Genomic DNA, 16,908 nt, shown 5'->3' with positions numbered 1-16,908 from the left:
TAGCATATTTGATTTGCTAAGTATAATCTTACATGGATTTTTAGCTTCTCCAAATTTGTTTTTATTATTATTATTATTATTATTATTATTATTATATTTGAACTTCCATCTGCTTTTGGTTTCCTGAATAACTTGTTTTCCTTTGGAATGCCTTCCCCTCTTTCCTCTATCCACATTTCTAGCCATCTTTGAGGTTTATCATGATTTTAACCCATGCATGATAATTTTTGTGTGTGGTGTACGTATGTGTAGATGTGTGCTGGTGTTCATGCCCAAGTGTACATGAGAACATGGAGACCAGAGGTCACTAGTGGGTGTCTCCCTCTATTGCACTTTGCCCTCTTTTTTGAGACAGGCTCTCTTGTTGAACCTAGAGCTCATCAATAGGCTGGCTGTTTTTTCTCCTCCAGGGATCTACCGAGTAGCCCCTGGTGCTGGAGTTACAGACAGATGCTGCTGGGCTCAGCTTTTACATGAGTGCTTGGCCGTCTACACTTAGGTCTTCCTGCCTCTACAGCAGGCACTTTTACCACCTCGACCCTCACCCCCAGTGCTCTCTGCATTATTATTTAAGTCTGTATATATGCGTTATTCCTCTCAACATTTAGTCATGCGTGTTTGAAGAATTATATTTTTTACTAATTTTTATTTCATAACTCCTTAAATAGACTTGCTATTCAGTAAATGTTTATTGATTCTGTTTGAATTTTGAACTCTCAGGGTAATAAGGACAATAAGTGATGGGAGAAAGTATACATACAAACATGTTTATAAAGTATCTAAAAATTTTTTCATTGTATATTTTGTTCATTAAGAATGAATTTTGTGATTGTAATTTTCAAGTTATTATTATATTTCATGTTATGGATCTTTTTCATTAGGAGTTTTATTTAAGATAGGCCAGGTGTGGTAGCACATACCTTCAATCTCGGCACTTGGGAGGAGAGGCAGGTAGATTTTTGTGAGTTGGAAGCCATCCTGGTCTACATGGTGAGTTTCAGGCCACCCAGAACTAAGCAGTGTGACCCTGTCGCAAAATTTGTATTTCATATATATATGCCCTTGAAATTCTCCATCCATTGAATTTATAGGCTCAGGAGAACACCCCTTTGTGTAAGCGTTATCTGCTATGGCTCTCTTTAGTCTGAGCCCCCCTCAGCATCACCTGTGTACTCCATAGGTACATGCCCTCACATTTGCTTCCTGAAGCTCACTGGCACTGCTAATGTTGGACACACGGTTGAAATCGATACTACCAGGTAACTTAAGGATATGTTGAATGCAATTCATACATTACCCTGAAAAATGGAGGGCAAACTTCTGTGACCTACCACTTCAACTGTTGATATATAAAACAGATCTACTGTTGAAATGTGGAAGATTTGTTTCTCATCACCACTGAGGGCTGAAAAATGGTTCGGGTTTCCTGTTTTAGTGTGCAGGATTCCAGGCTAGGCTGTGACCTAGTGAGTACATTTGCAGGACTAACGTCACAATGGATTGTTTTCCATCCTGAGACATGATCTCATGTACCCCAGGCTGGCCCTGAATTCATCATCCTCTGCCTCTCCTCCTCGAGGTCTGTCTGGGACCTGAAGCGTGCGCTGCTATGGCCAACTTCAAACAGGACTTTGGCGTCTAAGGCTGAGTTGGGAGCGGATTCAGCTTTGAGCAGTAGAAGAAGTAGGGAACCTGGAGAGAGACCTACTTATACTGGGCTACCTGGCAGAGACCTGTAGGAAGGACTAGAAGGCAAGGTGGTAAGAACACCTGTTGGGAAGTAACAGATGAAGAAACTCTTCACCTTAAAGATAGTTTGTCTTTGTAGGAAAAGGGAGTGAAGGGATTAAAATAGTTTAGATGACTTACACACATTACAACTTTATTTGGGGAGTATTTTAGTAAAATAAAGTTAGTTTCAGCATATAATAATGAGTTTTATTAAATTTGTGAAATATCGGCTACTATGCTACAAAGAATCAATGCTGTGGTTAGAAACAAGTCCTTGAAGGCTGGGGAGATAAGCTCAATAACATGTGTCCACTGTCCAGGCACAGTGGGGCACCTCTCATGCTGTCACTGGCGAGATGGAGATAAGATTGTCAGTTCAAGCCAGTGTGGATTATATCATAAGAGACTTCTCAAAACAACATAATAAATGAAGGCTATTCATTATTATCTTGCTTTTCCCTATTAAATAAAATTTCAAGATAAGACAGTTTTTGAAAATTTATAAAAAAAATTGACATTGTTTTCTCCAGTGGTAGTCATAGTTGATTTTTAAAAGTTACTACATTTTCATTATTATTTTAATTTCCATTTTTATTGTTTTATAAATTTTGGCTCCTACTAGATATATAAATATTCATTTTTCAGTTAACACTGAGTAACCATCATTTCTGTTCTTCAAACCGTGACTATTAATAACTCTGTGCTATTCTGTTCTAAACACTTTACAGTTTGGTTAGCTCTTCTCTTATGAGTCAACATCTGAGTTACTTTCATGTTCTTTACTATTATACACTATGCTGCTGTAAATGTTTGTGCATATATCTCTGTGCATATAGATAACTATTTTTGTAAGGAAAAAAATCTAAGACAATAATTACTGATCCAAAGGTATGTTTATTTTGAGGATTCTTACTGTATAGGGCTAAATTTTTATCTCACCACATTTCTTTTTTCCTATGGACCATTTATCACTTCTTCCTATTACATAATTTAAAATAATTTCAAACTTTAGGAAAGGTTATAAGATTAGTAAGAAAGGATCCCATTGGTACCCTGAATCATAAACTAGTTGCTAGTTTGGTATTTTGTCACCCTCAAACCCTTTGGATGCATTTCCTATAACAGGAACCCTCCAACTAGCCAGAGAAGAGCCAGGAAAATTGTGCAGTTCCCCACATTCAGAACTGATCCATAAATCAGAAATGTTATTTACAGCTGAAGCTTTTGTAGCTGGAAGGCTTTCTCCGGGTCCACCTGGCCCCTCAGTCCCACAGCCACTTATGAAATAATTGCTCAGAGGCTTAATATTATTTACAAACTGTATGGTCTATGGGAGGCCTCTTGCTAGCTAACTCTTATATTTTAAATTAACCCATTTCTATTAATCAGTGTTTTGCCGTGTGTTCTGTGGCTTACCAGTCTGCTGGCATCTTGCTTCTCCTGGTGGCGGCTTGCAGTGTATCTCCAGATTCCGCCTTTCTCTTTCCTGTCTCTCTCCTTGGATTTCCCACCTGCCTCTAACCTGACTCACTGTAGGCCAGAGCAGCTTCTTTATTAATCAATCATAGCAACACATATTCACAGTGTACAGAAAGACAGCCCCCAGCACCTTCAGAATGCGGCATCCTATTAGGCTTCCTTTCTTTATGTACCTTCAGACTGGAATAATCCTGTAGATTTTCTTCAACTTTCATGGCCTGACACATTATAAATTATAGGCAGTTATGTTGTAGATTCTCTGATGATTGAGTTGTAGCTAGTTGTATACTATTCATTCATTATGGAATAAAGGTTTATTGTCTTTGGTGTAAATTATAGGTGTTTTAATTCATATGCAAATAAATGAGCAACCAATAGCCACTACACATCACTAAATGAAAAGTTTAGAAATATAATGGCAGACTGGATGTATAATTTTAACACTGTTCTAATTTAAGACTAGCATATAAACAGGGACCACTAACACTGTACTGAGGCATTCACTTTCTGTTCTCCTACAGCTATTATCTCCCTAAAAAGTTCACTCAATGCAATATTGAGGAGTATCATGACTTCCTGAATAGTGGTGGTGGTGCCTGCCTGTTCAACAAACCTTCGAAGGTAATAAGTGTGGTCAAGACTTACTATTTATGAATCTTTGCACACTTTCATAAACACCAGTTTTCATCCACCGAGTCTACAGTTTGATCTGATGGGCTTATTCTAAGTAGGTTACATGTCTTCATTTTGGGGTCAGCTTTAGTCTGGGAGATGCTGGACTATTTCTGATTATATAGCTAGCAGGCAGAAATGAGTAGGGGTTCTGCTTGGTTTCCTTTCACTCTTTCTAGTTACAAAAGTATGGGCTTATATTTTCATTCTGTAATGTGAGAACTTTGGTTAGTTTCTAAATGAATACTACACAGCTTGCTAATAGTCATTACTGTGCACTAACGCTGTACATCACCATAGGAGAAGTTATATTCAGAAGACAAAAATGATGATGAAGTTTAAATAGGCTTAAAAATCTCCTCTCCATTAGGTCAAAATGCTTTAACTAGGGGAGCTCTTACTGCCATTCTCTGCAAATCTGTGCTCATGGCTGTAGTCATGGTTTACATGGAACAGGTCACTGGCATAGTAATTTTGTGATCGCCTTCTCATCGAAAGTAACTTTGTTCAAAAAGCAGAGTCAGACCCTGGGAGACCATGCCGCAGTTTCGGCGCTCTGGAAGCTAAGCTAGGGGGAATACAGTTTCGGCGCTCTGGAAGCTAAGCTAGGGGGAATACAGTGAGGCCAAGGCCAGCTAGAGCTACACAGCCAGGCCAGCCTGGGATACACAGTAAGACCACGTCTTACAAAGACAAAGAAGAGAGGGAGCTGCAGTCTGAAATGTCACCGTATGCTAAACAAAGCTAATTTAAAAAATAAGAAACAAAGGAAGGACTGGGAAGATGGCTCAGCAGTTAAGAGCACATACTAGTCTCCTGTTGCTTACCTTGTGTGGCTCACACCTTCCTGTAACGCCACCTCCAGGGGATCCAATGTGTCTGGCCTCTGAAGGCACCTGCAGTCATGTGCATCTCTCTCTCTCTCTCTCTCTCTCTCTCTCTCTCTCTCTCTCTCTCTCTCTCTCACACACACACACACACACACACACACACACACACACACGAGAGAGAGAGAGAGAGAGAGAGAGAGAGAGAGAGAGAGAGAGAGAGAGAGAGAATTAAATCTTAAAAGAGGAAATGAAAATGCCCCTCCTTAGTATAAGTACAAAAGTGTTCCTTTTAAAGATTTATTTTTAATTTTATTTTTACGAGTGTTTGCTTGCATATATGTATATGAACCACATGCATGTCTGGTTCTGAAGAGTCCAGAAGAAAAGAGATTGCTGTAACTACAGTTACAGCTAATTGTAAGCTGTCACCTGAGTTCTAGGAAATGGACCTGGGTCCTCTACAAGAGCAGTAAGTGCTCTTAACCACTGAGCCCTCTCTCCAGATCTACAAAAATTATTCTTAACAGAGTATTAGCAAATTGAAAAAGGTAATAATGGGATTTTTCACAAGTGATTAGACTCGATCCTCATGATGATTTTAGACAGTTAATTAATTAGAGGGACAGTTTATATTACTGTTCATGTTTAAAGGTAAAGTCTCTGCTGTGTTGCTTGTGAGAGGGTTTTACTTTATCATTTGGTGTCTCCTTCCATTGTGCTGTGTTGAATTGTGTTGTGTTGTATTTTAGTACTGGCTATTGAATCCAGCACCTCCCACACACCAAACATGTGTTGTGCTGTTAAGTATTACCCTACCCTGTACTAAGATTTTAATCTAGGCTTCCTGACTTCAAATTTCCTGCTTTCTCACCAAAATGGATTTTCAGATGTCAAACTGTCTTGGTTTTTCCTCAGTGGTCAGATCATCTATTTGGTGCCATTTACCAGACCCTACTTGTATGCATATTATATAATATAAATATAGAGTGCTATGTATGAATATTAGAAATCAAAATTTATTTGAAGTTCTAAGTTTTAAAGTTGTACTTTTTACTTTAAGGTAAATAAAAATATAGTTAGAGCAGACCATATATACATAGGGTATGTTGTGGCGTCAGCCCTCGGGGTCTTTGATGTTTCTGTAGTTCAGCCCTTCTTGGTGTTCTTCCCACAGCTTCTCGATCCTCCTGAGTGTGGAAATGGCTTCATTGAAACTGGAGAGGAGTGTGATTGTGGCACCACTGCAGTAAGTCCCCTTGTCATTTTGAAGACTGGTTTTAGGTAGCTGGGGTCATTCTAGCTCCATGCACTTGTGATAATACTGAGCATTATATCTAGAAATTTTATAGGATTTGTAGGTGAATGATTGTCATTGTGAGTTTGCACATTTACTTTAAAAAATATCTTGGTATTTTTGAAAAATGACAACATTTTCTAGTGTTTTGCAACTGCTTATATTCCTTAGGAATGTGCCCTTGAAGGAGCAGAGTGTTGTAAGAAATGCACCTTGACTCAGGACTCTCAATGCAGTGATGGCCTTTGTTGCAAAAAGTGCAAGGTAAATAATTGGCCAATTAATGGCTGAAGGTTGAAAGGGAGACATGTGCATAAGCTGTTTAGTCTATGTATTCATAACCTAGTAACACAATCTGACACAGAGCAAAAGACTTAAATTCTTAGTGGCTACAAGATCCCCCTGAAGCCTCCTGAAGTGTGGCTTTTTTAGCATCCTCATGTAATAGTAACTTACCCAGTGTCTTAAACCAGCCAGTGAAAGAGCTGGAGCCTGAACCCTGCTGTTCTCAGAGGCTGTCCCGCCCCCCTTCTGACTCCCTAGGTGCAGGCTTGTTGTTCAGCTTTCTATATCCCCACATTGGAATGCCGAAATGTTGTTTGTTTTTCACTCGTGTTATTCTTTTGGCTTTTTAGTCTTTGATCTTTTGGGGCCCTGCCACCCAGCTCCCAAATAAATCACACATGGAAACTTATTATTACTTATAAATGCCCAGCCTAAGCTTGGCTTGTTTCTTGACAGCCTTTCTTCCCTTTAAATTATCCTGTCTACCTTTTGCCTCTGGACTTTTTCCTTTCTCTTACCTATGTCTGTCTTTCACTCTTACTCCATGTCTGGCTGTGCAGCTGGGTGCCTGGCCCCTGGGTCCTCCTCCTTCTCTAGCTACTTCTTCTTTCACTCCTTTGATCTTCTTTTTCTTCCAGGTTTCTCTTTATATTTATTCTCTCTGCCTGCCAGACCCACTTATCCTTTCTCCTGCTTCACTGTTGGCCATTCAACCTTTTATTAGACCATGAGGTGTTTTAGACAGGCACAGTAACACAGCTTCACAGAATTAAAGAAATGCAACATAAAAGAATGCAACAATCTTTGCATCATTAAACAAACATTCTACAGCATAAACAAATGTAACACATCTTAGCATGATGTTCCACAACCGAGGCTCCTTAAAGATAACCAGGTGTTAACTGATCTTAGGTAGAAGATGTTCATTACACTCTTCCTTTCTTGCTGTGTATCTTGGTGCATCATTCAGCTTTAGCCACTCAGGGAGCAAGAGGAATGCTGTAGAGAAAATGAGGCCATATTGACATGGAGATGAGAATGAATCTATCTCCTATCCTGTTACATCCTCCCCACAGCATCTTCAGACTTACCTCCAAATATTCAAACCTTTGCATCAAGATTAGACATCATTTAGAGCTTAACTTCCCCAAAGAAAAAAAGTTTTTTCTTTTCCTCATACATTGCTTGACAACAATATTCTGTTATTTCTGAGATCTAGGACCCATTTATCTCTAGCTTATGCTTTTACAGAGCAGAGCCAGGTACTTGAAGAATAATTGCTATACATTATAAATGGATACATGAACATGCATGGTACTTCCAGTGAGCATTTGCTGATTGGATCGCTTTAATGGATTAAAGGAAGGTGGCATATAAAGTTGTCACAGTAACTAGCCTCTTTGGGCTAAGCACTTTTGACTTGTATCATCTTTAATCTGGATTTCCTGGCTGGCAACAACATTCTTGTCTGCATAAGAATAAGACATACTGTCTGTAGTCAGGATGTGCCTTCTGCTTTATAGGATGTTAGCAGCATCTTTGGGTTGTACCTATTAGATTCTAGAAGAGTTGCCCCTGTTATGACAACCCAAAATGTCTCCAGATGGTGTATAGATGTCTTCTTTGGGGCACAATCACCTCTGCCTGATACCACAGTCTTAGGCAACACTCACTGGCACACTTTTGGAATAGGCATGGTCATCCTGATTTTGACAGTTGAGCTGTTCTGATCTAAGGGTGCTAAGGAACCTGCAGAGGCTGGTTCAGAGGAAGGCGCAGCAGCGCTGCTGTCCCCCTGCCCTGCTAGCAGTGGTTCCTGTTGTTTCCACTCAGTTGCTATCTCTCTGGCTGCTTTTTGCAGGGTCTCTGAAAGCACTCTCTTCAAGGGGAGGTGAAACCATATGTAACACAGGTGCTCTCTTTTTTGGCTCAGGTGCCTACAAGGCTCTGATCAGGGAGTGAGGGAGTGGGATCCTGGGCATGTCTCTATGAGTGGAGCACAAACACAGAGATGGACCCAATCAACAGTTCTGAGAGGAAAGAGGAGAGGAGTGAAGTGAGAGAGCTTTGGACAACTTTGCATGCCCCTGTTCTGCTTTGTATTATAAGGAGTTAAACTGCAGTCTGTAAATCCAACGAGGCTCGAGATTGATTCCACAGCATCACACCTGTAAGAAGTACTTGAGGGATTTGGAAACCAAGAAGCACAAAATGAGCCCCTACAATACTTCTCCAGAGGCACTAATAACGGACAATTAGAAAAGAGTAGAAGGCCAAGGTTTAAATATATGTAGAGATGAGGCAGGGGGATGGGAAAGAAAGCTTAGGGAAAACAGCTTTGCTGGGAAATAATAACTGTGATGTGGCCCAAAATGTAACTTTAAAATTTTTGGCAGAGAACTCACAAAGCAGAAGCAAAAGCTATAAGATAAAGGTTCAATGAGAAAGAAGGATAAAGCCCAAATCCAGGCTGTCTGGCAAGAATTCCTGGAGCGTGGGCTGACTCTTCCTTGAAGCTCAGCCCCATTTCAGCAGGGTATTGTGACAGTCATGTGTGGTGACTATGAAAGTTAATTCACCTACAAGAAACTGTGTCTTGCAATTATTAAAATGGCAATTTGCTCAATAACTGTTTTGTACAGACTATCTTAAAATAATTTAAGGTGTTCTTTTCCAAACAGTTTTCATTTTGCTTTTTTTTTTCTTTTCTTTAATCACAGTTTTGCACATTGAGTGATGTTCTTTTCAGTTTCAGCCTCTGGGGACTGTGTGCCGAGAAGCAGTCAATGATTGTGATATTCGTGAAATATGTTCAGGAAATTCAAGCCAGGTAATCCATGCAGTAATTACTCTACACAGGGTAATTACAGGGAAAGTGAGGACATCTTGGGTGTGTTATAAGAAAAATGCATACGGGGCAAGATGCCACTTATCTCTGTCACATCACACCAATCTCTGTGTGTCAGGGGATGGAACCAAGGCTTGTGCACACATCCATTAAGTTACGTGTCCAGCCCTTAGGTTGGCATCACTGTGGCTAGCATCTTTTTTGATTATTATCTTGGCAAAATCCCACATGACATCACTAAGTAACAAAGAGACAACGTAGCCATCCACTTTGCTGTGTTATGACGGACTAAATGAGCCCGGGAAGAAGGGACAAGGCACTGGTCATGGTGGGCATCCTTTACTGCCCCAGTGACCAGATAGCACAAGACTAGGAGAGAAGTTTGTGTTTTATTTAACAAAACCATAGAAAATGGAATTCATGCATAGCAGAGCAAGGACTGCTATCATTCTTCTTTGCTGCCAGAGAAGCATTAAGTAGTGATATGCCTGTAATGATGAAAATGATTGCTTTTAAAGGATGCAAAGAGATTTCTATGTAAGAGTATTCTCCTTTCTTACTATGTAATTAGCAGTCTTCTGAGCCAATGCCTCATGGAAATGAGGACACAATAATTACCACGAAGGCTCCTAGGCATGAGTTTACTACATCAGTGTGATTATAAATAAGCAGGAATTGTTAAATAATCTTAAGTCCAGGCTTAACAGAGGCGCTCTGCTGGGTCAGGTTAAACAGGGTTATAATAGGGAATTGTTCTAGTACACTGTTACCTTCATTTACTATGTCGCATCCATTGTAAGCGCTATCTGTAAAACCGTACATCAGTGGTATGCGGAAGTTCATGAGACAAAAAAGCAGAGCAGAAAGTAGTGTGTCTGCAGTTTCATTTCATCTTAAGCATCAGGTTTGGGAGAATAAAGTTCATTTGTGATCTATATCTATACTATCTATCTATCTATCTATCTATCTATCTATCTATATCTCCTGAGAATAACTTTATATTTTTGGTATTTTTAATTCACCTGCATTTTTACTGAGATAGATGTTTTATATTAGATCAGGACATGGACTTTACTTTTTAAAGGGTAGAGATGAATGTTTAGAAGGCAGAGCTAGCTGCATTGGGTGGTTGCTCTGTCACATCATTTTTCTGTCCTTTTACACTGGCCATCTTCCCCCAGAGACCATATAATGACATGCTTTTCTCTCCCAGCAGTAATGAATTGTGTACAGCTGGTTGTATCCTCGCCAGAGTACCTTACAATTTTTAAGTTGCTTCAAGGAAAAACAATGATAAAGTAGAGCATTCTTTTCCAAGGTTAATAGCAGAGATGACTTGAGTCTCCCCCCCCCCCTTCAAAATCCTCCCCAATTTTTCTTTCTCTTAAAAAACATTTTTATTTTTATTTTTAAATTTATCTAGCAAGATAATGAGTCTGTAGCAGATTTTGAGATGTATTTCATTTTAGTTGATCGTGTCTGCATCTTCTTGCCCTGCTTTCCCCTACTGTACCATCTACTCCCTGCATTTTAAGTGAGAGGCTGTGTTGCTCCTAGTGGCAGGAGGAAGGAAACTCTACTTTGGACTTCACTGATGGGGGGGGGCTGTTCCTCACTTTTGTTGTAAGCCCTGTCTTCTCTAAGGAACAGTGTGTCTGAAGGAAGCATGTGCTAGTACGTATGTTATCCACTGAGCTGTTCTAATAAGCTCTTTGCCGCTGTGGCTGTGTAGTAGTGTTTGCCTTGGGTAGATGTCATATTTTTAAAGTGATGCTCAGGAACTCTATTTCCTCATACCTTCTTTTAGTCTTCTGCTTTTTATTTATAGGTAGTTTAAGAGAGTAGGTGTATTATCAACTGTGATTTTACTAAATGAGAACATTAGCAGGATTGAATCAGCCCTTGTGTTTGGTCTACGTTTGGATGATAGTTTGTTCTTTCTTCCTAGTGTGCTCCCAATGTACATAAAATGGACGGATATCCCTGTGATGGTACTCAGGTAGGCCACTCACTTTTCCCTAAAATTTCCATGGGTGCCAGCATGAGATAAATACTGAAATTTTATCTCAATAAGAAGATGAGTTTGAATGGTTCATAATCAATTCAGATGACCACACTCATGGGCTGTATTTCCCAACTGTGTGTTTTCTGTTGTCTCGTACAGCAGACTTTGTTTTTGCTGATGAATATTTGTTTTCTTATTTTAGGGAATTTGCTTTGGAGGAAGGTGTAAAACCAGAGATAGACAATGCAAATACATCTGGGGGCAAAGTAAGTTAAGTCATGTGGCTTGATTGTTTTTCCACACAGTGTTGGCACACTCCTTTAAGGACATGGGGCTAGAAATAAATTGTTAATACTTATTACTAGAGGCTGCTTAAAACCACTTCTGGATTGGGTAGGAGCACTTTTCTAGAAATTAGAGAAAGGCACCTTCTTCGAGAAGCAGTGGCCCACTGTTCTTGGCTAGTTGGCAGTGCCTGTGGATGAGACAGAAGGTGCCTTTGCTGCCAGCCAGGCGAACCCACCTGGTGCACAGCTTGGAGAACAGAGCAGACTTGATTTCAGCACCTCAGCTGAGTGCCCTTGAGCAAAAGCTCCCATATGGCCCTTGTACAGCCATATGGGGTGGACATGGTCTCTGGGTAGGGTGTCCTTGCCTTGGACCTAAGAATTTTGACTGAGTTCCTTTTTCCTCCTCTACTATCTTCTTTAAGCTCCAACTGGCTTTTGTAGTTATAGGTGACCTTCTGCTGAGGTAGCTGTCCTGTAATGTTAATGTTGTTCTCTTCAAAATCTGTCCGAGTTTTAAAGGATAATATATAACATTTATATTTAAATGATAGTATTTAGATTTACTAAATCTAAATTTTCATTTAAATGTTGTCTTATATATTTTTTTCCCCAGAATTTCTAGGCAGTATTTTTGGAAGATGTTTTTGTTCTAAACTCTTTAAAAAATGTTTTTCAGGCAGAGTGTTACTATGTAGCCTAGCCATGTATCTTGGCCAGTTAGACCTTGAATTTGTAAGCTACTTGCCTCGGCTTCCCAAGTGCTGGAATTACAGGCATGTGCTACCATGTCTAGATTATTCGAAGTTCTTTTGAAAGATGATTTGTACTAAAAAAACCTATAAAATGAATCATAATCCTTATCTATCAGAAATAATGGCTGGAATCCTTTAAGAAAGGAGCATGTGTTCTCTGAGTCTCTTGAGAAGCATTGAGATGAGGAAAAAATTTAATCATTCCAGTTTGTACTCTATATAATTTTTTTGTGTGGAATTTTTTATGTCAGGGTATACTTTTGCGGATGTGACCCAAGTTTAATAATAAAGTTCATTTGTATATATATATATATATATATATATATATATATATATATATATATATATATATATATATCTCCTGAGGACATGGACTTTACTTTTTAAAAATATTTATTGTGAGTGAGTGAGTTTGTGCATGCATGTGTGTGTGTGTGTGTGTGTGTGTGTGTGTGTGTGTGTGGTTGCTCACGTGTATGTGTGGGTGTGCATGCTTGTGCATCTACAGAAGGCAGAGGAGGATATCAGGTGTCACACTCCATTGCTCTCCACCTTATTCTCTTGAAACAGGCTCCAACTGCACCAGGAGCTAAGCTAGCAGGCAGCAAACTTTGGCCATCCTCCTGCCTCTACTCCTCATAGCTCAAGGGTCATAGGCACATGAATGTTCACCCTTGGCTTTGCACATGATTTGAACCCAAGTCCTCATACTTGTGCAGTATGGTCTGTTACTCACTGTGCCATCTCTTGAGCCTTGAAAGCTCTTAGAACAGGAAGCATTTCAGGTTTTGGATTAGCAATACTTAACTTATATCACCAAATGACATTTGATTAGCTTACAAAAGTCTTCATTATTTTTTGTTTGGTTGGTTTTTGTTGTTGTTTTTTCTCTCTTTCAAATAGGATCTCATGTAGCCTAAGCTGGTCTTGAATCTCCTGGGTAATGGAGGATGATCTTGAACTCCTAATCCTTCTGCCTCCATCTCTGGATTGCTGAGATGAGATAACAAGCTTAGTTCACCATCCCTGGCTGGAAAATTATTTTGTTCTAGCAAGTGACTCTGAGAGCCAGCACTGGCTTCAGAAAAAATAAAACCTGCAAAGATGATGGAACTATCTTAAAATGGTTTTTGCATTTCAGAGATTTAGAATGAGTCCAATCTCATCTAAAAGCAAAATAGAAGTTTGTTTGTTTTATAGCAGTTAAGATTTGGTAAGCAAGGTGAAATCATGCTGCTATTTCTTGAATCTGATTATACTGCACAGCTATTTGAATAACATCGCCCTTTGTAGTAATAAAGTTTCTGATTCAGACTCATGCATTTACTACTGAGATTAAACTATACATTCAAGGACAGCACCATCTTCTAATTAGTATCCTCAGTCTGTAGCCCAACTTCCCTCAAAGATCTACGTATACTGGTTTTCCTGTTTCCAATAAGGTTTCATGGCAGATGCACCCAAGCCGTGTCTGTGCTGTAGTACATCTTTTGTAAGTGATGGTGCAATTCTTGTTCCGTCATTGATAACACTGTAGTAAAGGAGTCCTTACACCATAGCTCCCCTGGCTGCAAACCTGTGAGCAGCTCCTGAGTTCCTGCATCACTGATGGGAAATTCTGTTCTGCTCCAGAGGTCACGGCATCTGACAAGTACTGCTATGAGAAGCTGAACATCGAGGGGACCGAGAAGGGTAACTGTGGAAAAGATAAAGACACCTGGATACAGTGCAACAAACGGTGAACGCTGATGTTAACCCAGACTGCATCCATCATTCACAAGCATAAATTCCAAGTGGCATGTAAAACATGCTATCTCGTCTGTTCTCTTCATCTTTTGTCAGCATCACAAATGACCCCAATTCTTGACATGCACCTGCACCTCTTTTTAGGGTCCAGGTTATCCTTGTAGTTGCTACACTTTCTCACCTAGATAGGACCTCTCAGCATCTTAAGATTGAGGAAGATTAGCTCCACTATCACCAATGCTGTTGAGTGAATTAGCTAGCTCTGACCTTTCTAAACTACCTCTTGTCTTTGCTAAATGTCTCGGTGTTTCACTGTTCCAGGTAGACAAGAATAATTGACTCCTTCTTTCTGCACGTTGTCCAAACATAAATCATGGTTGTTTTTCCCCTTTGCTCCTTACTGTTGGTGTGAATTTATCCTTTCATTTCCATTGTTATTGTCATCAGCACAGCCAAGCCCTGTAATTTAACTGCTACAAAAATCCCTGGAGTTTTCTCTGCTGACATTCTCAAGTATACTATTACCAGAATAATCTTCTAAATCCTTTTGAATATGTCAGTTCGTTGCTCAAATTTCATTAGCTCCCGGTAGCTAATTAATAGAATAGCACTTATCATATAAGGAAGGTACACGGTGTGCTGAGTAACAGAATAGTGCTTATCATAGTGTGCTAAGTATTTTATCTCACTTTGATGACCTGACACTTTAACATACAGCATGACTGTATGAAGAAACTAAGGCAAAATCAGTGTCTGTGCCCAAGATCCTGTAGCTAGGGTTAAAAAGGAATTCGTATCTGGTATTCTGGTATCCTGGTATCAGAATCTCTCTTAATTTTTCTGCTGAAAGTCTCTGGTCTTAATTAACAAATAAAATGGAACCCCAGGCTAGGCCCAGTAGTGCAGACCCTTAATCCCAGCACTTGCAAAGTAGAGGGAGATGGATCTCTGTGTCTGCACAGTGAGTTCCAGACCAGAGCTACACTGGGGGAGGAGAGCAGGCAGGTACTTCCATGATGTGTGCCAAGCTGCATTTTTTTCTTTTCTCCTTTGTTTCTCCAAATTCTAGCAACCTTACTATTCTTAACCCCTCCAGCACCCTGCCCTATGTTAATGTGTCTGTTTGAGCTATTCGTTCCTTAGAAGTAGTCTTTACATCTATACCAACACCAGTGAGAAATTCATCCATTTTTTCAAGGCTCATTTGGGAAAACTTTCGGTATAAATTATTTCCTGATTGGCTCTCCCAGTAGTTCCTTCCCCTCTGAACTCTCCCAAGCGCAGACCTTGTGCTGTTCTCGTGGCCCTGGTCCTCAGCTCTTTATTTTGTACATGCTTATGCATGTGTCGTGTCTTCTCACACAATGGGATTGAGGATAAACATCACATCCCAATTTTATTATAGATTCTAAATTACAAACATTAGTTTTCATGAAGAAAACTAGAAAGACTTGAATATTTCTTCTAAATTTTGTTTATAAGTATAAGTATATTTAGAATATAATTTTATATTTGCATATATTTCAATGTTTAAATTACTTTAAAGAATAAATTAATACCTTTTATGTATTATATGTACTTATAAAGAATAAATCAATATCTTTTATATATTAGTGGTAAATGTAGGTCCCCATTTTCTCTATTATCTATTATATAAAGTCTGATATTTCCATATGTAATTAGCTGCTATGTTAATCAGGGGTTTTGTTGTTATTGTTGTTTGCTTTGTTTTATTTTTTGAGACAGAGTTTCTCTGTGTGTGGACCAGGCTGGCCTCAGATTCCCAGATCTACCTGTCTATGCCTCCCAAGTGCTGGGATTAAAAGGATGTATCACTACCATCGGGCTTAATGTTTATATGATTTTTATTTAGATATATTATCACTTTTGATAACTAAAATGTGTGTCAAAAGAATATATAAAGCAGTATTTTAATCCCAGCAGCTTATCTGTCAATTTCTAAGCACACATGATGTGTTTAGAAGTGTGGTGAGGCTATGTGTCTGGGAGTCTATGTGAGCAGTTGATATTTCTTCTTGGGTTTGGGGAGAAAGGTTACAGAAGCAGCTATATTACTCACGCAAAGTTCATTCACTTAACCAACACTAAACAAGTTTATCAGATCCAGCAGTACACTGTATAGAAATCATTCTGACAAAAATGTGTATTTGTTGGAGAATTTTCTTTAACAAATGTTTGAGCTGATAGGCAATAAGAGACAAACTAGGAAGTTATTAGGATTTTGGGTCACCAGTTGGAGTTTTAGAGAAGTCCATTTTGAGAGCAGGAGGCAACTGGCGTGAGCTTGTTTTACTTTGCTTAGCATACATATAACTAATGTAGCTGATGGATAATAGATACTAATAAGAGAGAAGACATTACTCCAAAAGTACAAGTTTCCTTTGGTCTTTGGGGAAGAGATCAAGTCAGTAATTGTACTCTTTAATACAGGGATGTGCTGTGTGGTTACCTTTTATGCACCAATATTGGCAATATCCCAAGGCTTGGAGAACTCGATGGTGAAATCACATCTACATTAGTTGTGCAGCAAGGAAGAACATTAAACTGCAGGTAATTATCTGACCATTCAATGATCAAATTCGTCACTTTAATTCCAAAGAACACAGCTTGGACCTGCTACTCTCTCCAGTGTACGTGTAAGTTCATAGTGGGGATGTGAATCTAGTTCATAAAGCTGACTGAGTAAATCCTAAAGAAAAGAAACAAAACGAAGATAAGAATGATATGTGTAGATGGTTGTGTTGTGGTTGGAAGTATGTTCAGTTGCTCAGGAAAATCCTCCAGGTCTGTACTTGCATTTCCTTCTTATCAAGGGTGACTGGGGCTTCTGGATAGAGTTACTCATCACATAACTGCTCATTTTGTTCCTTCCTGAAGTCCCACAAAATTAAATTTCCTTTGGAAGGTCTGTATCTGCAGGAAAGCACAAAAATGGAGCAGAGGCAGTGGCAGTCT

General features: G+C 39.3%; 1 protein-coding gene across 1 annotated transcript in view; it reads left to right on the top strand.

The window, feature by feature from the left end:
• Adam22 (ADAM metallopeptidase domain 22) overlaps window positions 1-16,908 on the top strand; it is a 119,240-nt gene that overhangs the window by 62,036 nt on the left and 40,296 nt on the right. The window contains exons 13-20 of the mRNA XM_036181869.1: window positions 3,732-3,831; window positions 5,887-5,958; window positions 6,178-6,270; window positions 9,041-9,121; window positions 11,088-11,138; window positions 11,347-11,410; window positions 13,819-13,924; window positions 16,384-16,503. Of these exons, the coding sequence (XP_036037762.1) occupies window positions 3,732-3,831; window positions 5,887-5,958; window positions 6,178-6,270; window positions 9,041-9,121; window positions 11,088-11,138; window positions 11,347-11,410; window positions 13,819-13,924; window positions 16,384-16,503 (687 nt within the window). The remainder of the gene's footprint in view (window positions 1-3,731; window positions 3,832-5,886; window positions 5,959-6,177; window positions 6,271-9,040; window positions 9,122-11,087; window positions 11,139-11,346; window positions 11,411-13,818; window positions 13,925-16,383; window positions 16,504-16,908) is intronic.

The sequence above is a fragment of the Onychomys torridus genome, chromosome 3, assembly GCF_903995425.1.
Source record: "Onychomys torridus chromosome 3, mOncTor1.1, whole genome shotgun sequence".
NCBI classification, from domain to species: Eukaryota; Metazoa; Chordata; class Mammalia; order Rodentia; family Cricetidae; genus Onychomys; species Onychomys torridus.
Note: the sequence above shows the minus strand (reverse complement) of the source record. Positions and strands in the feature narration are given on the sequence as shown.